This window comes from Pan troglodytes, chromosome 15, assembly GCF_028858775.2.
Source record: "Pan troglodytes isolate AG18354 chromosome 15, NHGRI_mPanTro3-v2.0_pri, whole genome shotgun sequence".
Classification (NCBI taxonomy): Eukaryota; Metazoa; Chordata; class Mammalia; order Primates; family Hominidae; genus Pan; species Pan troglodytes.
In genome coordinates, this window is record NC_072413.2 from 22,302,243 (window position 1) to 22,309,361 (window position 7,119).

The window sequence follows — 7,119 nt, forward strand, 5'->3', positions numbered from 1 at the left end:
AGTCTTGAACCCTTCCACGTCATCCATGAGGGTTGGAATCAACTTCTTCCAGACTCCTGTTAATCTAGATATTTTGACCTCCTCCCATGAATCACAAATATTCTTAATGGCATCTAAAACGGTGAATCCTTTACAGAAGGTTTTCAGTTAACTTTGCCGAGATCCATCAGAGGAATCACTATCTGTGGCAGCTATAGCCTTACAAAATGTATTTCTTAAATAATAAGTCTTGGAAGTCAGAATTACCCCTGATCCATGGGCTGCAGAATGGACGTTGTGTTAGCAGGCATGAAAACAACATTAATCTCCTTGTACATCTCCATCAGAGCTTTTGAGTGACCAAGTGCATTGTCAATGAGCAGTAATAGTTTGAAAGGAATCTTTTTCTGAGCAGTAGCTATCAACGGTGAGCTTAAAATATTCAGTAAACCATGCTATAAACAGATGTGCTGTTATTCAGGCTTTGTTTTTCCATTTATAGAGCACAGGCAGAGTAGATGTAGCGTAAATCTTAGAGCCCTATAATTTTCAGAATGGTAAATGAGCATTGGCTTCAACTTAAAGTCACTGGCTGCATTAGCCCCTAACAAGAGAATAAGCCTGTCCTTTGAAGTTTTGAAGCCAGGCATTGACTTCTCCTCTCTAGCTATTAAAGCCCTACATGGCATCTTCTTCCACTAGAAGGTTGTTTCATCTACATTGAAAATCTGTTGTTTGCTGTAGCCACCTTCATCAATGATCTTAGCTAGATCTTCTGGATAACTGGCTGCAGCTTCTACATCAGCACTCGCTGCTTCATCTTGCACTTTTATGTTACAGAGGTGGCTTCTTAAACCTCATGAACCAAGCTCTGCTAGCTTCCAACTTTTCTGGAGCTTCTTCACCTCTCTCAGCCTTCAAAGAATTAAAAAGTTAGGGCCTTTTTCTGATTAGGCTTTGGCTTAAGGGAATGTTGTGGCTAGTTTGATCTCCTGTCCAGAACATAAGAACTTTCTCTCCATATTAACAATAAACCTCTTTTGCTTTCTTATCATTTATATGTTCAGAGAAATAGCACTTTTAATTTCCTTCAAGAATTTTTCCTTTGCATTCACAATTTGGCTAACTGGTGCACATGGTCTAACTTTCAGCCTGCCTCAGCTTTCAATATGCCTTCCTCACTAAGCTTAATTGTTTCTAGCTTTTGATTTAAAGTGAAAGATGTGTGACTCTTCCTTTTGCTTAAACACTTACAAGCCATTGTAGGGTTAATAATTGGCCTAATTTCAATGTAAATGTGTCTCAGGGAATATGGAGGCCCACAGAGAGGGAGAGAGATGGGAGAAGGGCAGAGCAGTCAGAACACACAACATTTTTCGATTAAGTTGACCTTCTTTTCTGGGTGTGGTTTGTGGTACCCCAAAACAATTATAATAAAACCATGAAAGATCACTGATCACAGATCACCATAACAGATATAATAATAATGGAAAGGTCTGAAATATTCCAAGAATTACCAAAATGTGACCCAGAGACAAAGTGAGCACATGCAGTTGGAAAAATGGCTCGAATTAATTCAGGGTTGCCACGAAACTCCAATTTGTAAAAAAAAAAAAAAAAAAAAAAAAAAAAAAAATACAACATCTGCAAAGCATAATAAAATATGTGTCTACAACTTTTCTTTTAATTTGTATATTTTTTAAACTATCAGAGTATGTCAAATCCAAACATAATGGCTGATCCTTGATTGAACTCTGGACTTTAAAAAACACACACACACATTTGGTGGACAATTGAGGCCAATATATTAGATAAAATTATCATCATTGTCAAACTCTTGGTTGTGATAACAGATTATGTTTGTGTAAAAGAAAATCCTTACTCTTTGGAAATGTATGCTAAGTATTTGGGGATAGAGTGTTGTAATATCTGCAACTGAGTTTACTTATTTTATTTTAGGTTATTTATTTATTTTTGTGATGGAGCCTCACTCTGTTACCGAGGCTGGAGTGCAGTGGTGCTATCTCAGCTCACTGCAACCTCCACCTCCCGGGTTCAAGCTATTCTGCTGTCTCATCCTCCTGAGTAGCGTGGATTACAAACACATGCCACCACATCCGGCTAATTTTTGTATTTTTAGTACAGACGAGGTTTGCCATGTTGCCCAGGCTGTTCTCGAACTCCTGACCTAAAAGTGATCCACCCATCTTGGCCTCCCGAAGTGCAGGGATTACAGGCATGAGCCACCATGCCCAGCCCTGAGTTTCTTTTTTTTAATTTACATTTTTAAATTTTTGTTCTTTGTAATTTTTGATTTTATTATATAAAATCTTTCAGAAAACTTGCAACTGAGTTTCAACGGTTCATTTAAAAAACTGTACAGATCTACAGAGAGGACAAATAGGACAAAATGTGAACAATTGGTGAATCTAAGTGAAGGATATCTAGACATTCATTGTACTTCTATCTCCAATTTTTCTGTAAGATTGAAATATTTTAATATAAGCAGTTGTCTAGAACAGTGTAAACAGGGTCATACATTTGTTTTAGATTATGGATGTGGGGATTCTGATTGTAGCCTGTCCCCCAGCTTCCCCAGAAGGTGACTCCTCATGATCCCACTTTCTAACCATGCCTAGCCAGACAGTCCTTCCTAGAGGGCCAAGAACATCTCACTCCCTAAGCCCAGAAGCCAGAGAAGTGCTAGAACAACCCCACATATCCAAGGTCAGGCCACATTTTCCCTGAGAAGCATGGCCTACTCTAGGGCAGGTCCAGGAGGCTGACAATACCAGGCTCTACCTACTTGGAAGAAACAGAGAAAACACAGCTCAAATCCAAAGGCCCCTTCTGGCCCAAATCATACTTGGCTGATTATGAAACAAGATGAACCAGGCTCCATTTTTGCTCACCTGAACCTAATGTATCATTATCTAGCTGAGCAGCTGGTGAGAGCTACTTCTCCCTGAACCTCAGTTCCTTCATGTGTAAGATGCAGGTATATCATCCTAAGATCTTCGTCAGCTCTGACAAACATCCTAGGAACCCACTCTAACTCCTCATTTTTTCATGCCTCCTCCAGTGCTCTTCACTCATGCTGTTTCCCCTTCTTCTCTTGGCTTCAGACTCTGGACATTAATGTGAAGGCCCCAGCCCTGATGATAAAGGCAGTGGTGCCAGAAATGGAGAAACGAGGGTACAGAGAGTGAGAGAGAGCCTGGGTGAGAGGGGACCCCACACGGGCTGAGGGCACTGGTCCACAATGGGAAGATGGTCAGCTCTCTTCTTTTTCCAGAGGCGGCTCAGTGGTGATCGTGTCTTCCATAGCAGCCTTCAGTCCATCTCCTGTAAGAACCCTTTTGTTTGCCTCTTCCATCCCACCCTCCACTCCACATCTTTCCACCCCTCCTGTTACATAACCCGAGGAAGTTTGTGTCCCCTTGTAGAATCACACCACCAAGTCCCTGCCCACAAAATAGATGCCTCGCCTCCACAAACCATAACCTAGGGGAGGTTTAGCCACAAGACAGTTTCCTAACTCTGCCCCTCCCTTACAGGAGATCCCTATTGAGCACTGCCCTCTATGTCTAGTTATTAGAACCAAGAATGACCTGGAAACTATGAGTCTAACACATTCTCTTCTTTCCCCAGGGCTTCAGTCCTTACAATGTCAGTAAAACAGCCTTGCTGGGCCTCAACAAGACCCTGGCCATAGAGCTGGCCCCAAGGAACGTTAGGGTGAACTGCCTAGCACCTGGACTTATCAAGACCAGCTTCAGCAGGATGGTGAGGAAGGGGAGCTTTGCATTTGACTGGGACCCCTTGAAAGGCATCCATCTTCTTGGACAGGGAAGCCCAGTACCTGAGTCCTGAGCTCTCAGCCACTCCATTCTCCTTCCCTGGACTTTCCCATATTCCCTCTCTGTACCACCTGCCCTATACAAGCCACACTCTTATCACACCGTTTCTGAGGTATAGGCTGGAGACTGAGGTATTCAGACTGTACTCACACTGTTTCCTCCCTTCTTACATGGATGAGAATTGGAGAGACGCAGCAAAATGCATCACTAGAACCTGAAACAAATGAAACAGATGAGGGCAGTGGGGAGACCTGGGAGCTAGAAAAAAATAGGAAGTGAAAGAGGGAAGTCCCTCTCCCCATCCCTCCTCTCAGTTACCATGAGGATGGGCAGTTTCTTCCCTTTCTGTTCCTCACTTTCCTCTTCTTAAACATAAAGAGATTTCTGGGTGGGGTGGCTCATGCCTGTAATCCCAGCACATTGGGAGGCCGAGGCGGGCAGATCACGAGGTCAGGAGATCGAGACCATCTTGGCTAACACGGTGAAACCCCGTCTCTACTAAAAATACAAAAAATTAGCCAGGCGCGGTGGCGGGCACCTGTAATCCCAGCTACTGGGGAGGCTGAGGCAGGAGAATGGCATAACCCGGGAGGCGAAGCTTGCAGTGAGCCAAGATAGCGCCACTACAGTCCGGCCTGGGCAAAAGAGCAAGATTCCATCTCTAAAAAAAAAAGAAGAAAAAGAAAAAAAAAACATAAAGAGATTTCCCTTCTTCCTGCAGCTCTGGATGGACAAGGAAAAAGAGGAAAGCATGAAAGAAACCCTGCGGATAAGAAGGTAAACTGTCGTGAGGGCAAGGGCACTAAGAGACATGAAGATGGGAAGGTCTGGTCCCTAGCAGCCCACAGCCCGCTGTCTCAGTCCCACAGATAACACAGGCAGGCTCTCTTCTGCCTCACAGACCACAAATTCATAAACACTATCATTACAGTGGCCTGAGCAAGAAGTCAGCTTCCCTTTCAAAAGGTAAACACAGAGACATCAGGGTTTCAGCAGTGCAGAGCTCTGGGAGAAGCCCTGAGTCCTCTCTCCACCTGGGGGATTGCCTCCACCTCTGAGCACCCATGGAGACCAGGGACCATAACCAAAACCATGCTTTTTTAGTTCCCTTGAATAATGACACATGTTTACAAAACTCAGGTTGATGATCTACAATCCAAATGAAAAGAATGAAGAGTTTTACTAAGCCCCAAACTCCCCTTGCCTAAGGAGTTACTTTCTTCCCCAGTGAGCTGAGTGAACGGTTCAAGCACCTTTGTCAGGCTCCCTTTCCTCTAAGTTCCCTGCCTCTCTTTAGCTTCTGGCTTCAAGGACAAATGCCAGCAATGCCTAACTCTGTACGGGTCCAGGCATCCCAAATCTTCCCAAAGCCATTCTGATGTGAGACATGAGCTGCAGGCCTGGTTCATAACTCATTAATAAGTCAGGGGATTGTCAACCTAGAGCACCAATGAATGATCTAGCCCATGTAGCTCAATACTGGATTCGCATTAGAATCACCCGGGGAGCTTTTTAAACTGCAGGTGCTCAGGCCCCACCCACTCCCAGAGATTCTTTTTAATTGGTCCAAGGTAGGACTTGACCATCTGGGCTTTTGTTTTTCTTTGTCTTTTCTTTTCTTTTTTGGTTTAAGCCTCTCAAATGATTGCAAGATACAACTAGAATGGAGAGCCATTAATTCAGCCCTTCTAGGTTTGAGTTACTCACTCTGCCCACCTCTAGAGCATTCTATGGCAGGCAGATTAAAGTGTCTCCTAACTATGCAGTCACTGATAAAATAAGAATTAGCATATTCTCACCAAATGAACCTGACTTTAAGGCACAAGTATAGATTCCTGAAAAAGTTCTAAGCTGACTCTGTACAAATGGAATCATTTTAAACACACCATTTACTGTCACACAGACTCCCTGATACTTTAGTGTGTGCACATGTGAAACCATTTTTTTTGAAGCATGAAATAATTGCTCACCATTTTATCTATATAACTTTGGATTTTGGTGTCCTGAGCTCTCTAAAAAACGGTGTGTTTCCATAGTATTTGAATATTATGGGTAATGGTTTTTGCAGAGTACAGTATGCTTATACTAAATTATAACAGCATATCCTCGTGGTAACACTATTTGATAGGCAGAAAGCTTGTACACCGATCCTGAAAAAGTCATCTGATAATTCTTGATTAAGCAAATTTAACTCCCTGTGTCCCAGGTGAGGGAGGCAGACCTGTTTGATTTTTACTCCCTTCCTTGCTTCCCCTATTCCCCAGGTTAGGCGAGCCAGAGGATTGTGCTGGCATCGTGTCTTTCCTGTGCTCTGAAGATGCCAGCTACATCACTGGGGAAACAGTGGTGGTGGGTGGAGGAACCCCGTCCCGCCTCTGAGGACCGGGAGACAGCCCACAGGCCAGAGTTGGGCTCTAGCTCCTGGTGCTGTTCCTGCATTCATCCACTGGCCTTTCCCACCTCTGCTCACCGTACTGTTCACCTCATAAAATCAGTTCTGCCCTGTGGAAAGTCCAGCCTTCCCTGCCGTCATGGTGGCGTCTTACTCGGGATTCCTGCTGTTGTTGTGGCCTTGGGTAAAGGCCTCCCCTGAGAACACAGGACAGGCCTGCTGACAAGGCTGAGTCTACCTTGGCAAAGACCAAGATATTTTTTGCCCGGGCCACTGGGAAATTTGAGGGGTGATGGGAGAGAAGGAACCTGGAGTGGAAGCAGCAGAGTTGCAAATTAACAACTTGCAAATGAGGTGCAAATAAAATGCAGATGATTGCGCGGCTTTGAATCGAATCGACCTGTTCATTTCTCAGTGTTGGGTGCTTAGCTGAGCAGAGAGCAGAAGTCTAACCAGGCTGGATCTCCGGATCCCCCAGCCCTCCTCCCTGTCTGCAGGACTTGAGCGTGATGTTCAGGGGTGGAGGTGTCTGCAGAGCTGCCAACTGGAAGGAAGGTGGGACGGGAACTCCCAGGACGTCACGGGAATCCCCGAGGCAGGGCGAGCCCGGAGAGAGTGGGGAAGGATGAACTCTCTAACACCTCCCCGCCCCTTGCCTCCCGGATCAGGCCAGGTCCTCTCCCCGCATGGCACTACGTCCCGAGTTCCCTCCCGAGTCAGCAAGTACAAGCTGGACGGGTCCTGAGCCGGTGGGGAATAGAGAAAGGCCCTGCAAGGTACCCAGGCCCACAAACAAAAGAAATGGGTTCTGCCCACGGGCCCGAGGATTGAGTAGACGGAAAGTGGGGACGCTGTCCCCCGCCCCAAAGGCACTGACACTGAGCGACA

The 7,119-nt window shown here is 45.1% G+C and overlaps 1 protein-coding gene across 4 annotated transcripts in view; it reads left to right on the forward strand.

Annotated features, from left to right (window-relative positions):
* The window catches only part of LOC452804 (dehydrogenase/reductase SDR family member 4), a 15,449-nt gene extending 8,828 nt beyond the window's left edge, over window positions 1-6,621 (forward strand). For 2 of the 4 annotated variants that reach the window (XM_001164663.7, XM_063793273.1), the window contains 5 exons: window positions 3,105-3,175; window positions 3,275-3,326; window positions 3,631-3,765; window positions 4,561-4,616; window positions 6,104-6,621. In XM_001164663.7, coding sequence (XP_001164663.4) covers window positions 3,105-3,175; window positions 3,275-3,326; window positions 3,631-3,765; window positions 4,561-4,616; window positions 6,104-6,218 — 429 coding nt within the window. In that variant the 3' untranslated portion in view covers window positions 6,219-6,621. The remainder of the gene's footprint in view (window positions 1-3,104; window positions 3,176-3,274; window positions 3,327-3,630; window positions 3,766-4,560; window positions 4,617-6,103) is intronic. The other 2 variants (XM_009427538.5, XM_009427537.5) reach the window with 2 other exon arrangements.
* The last annotated feature ends 498 nt before the right edge of the window (window positions 6,622-7,119 follow it).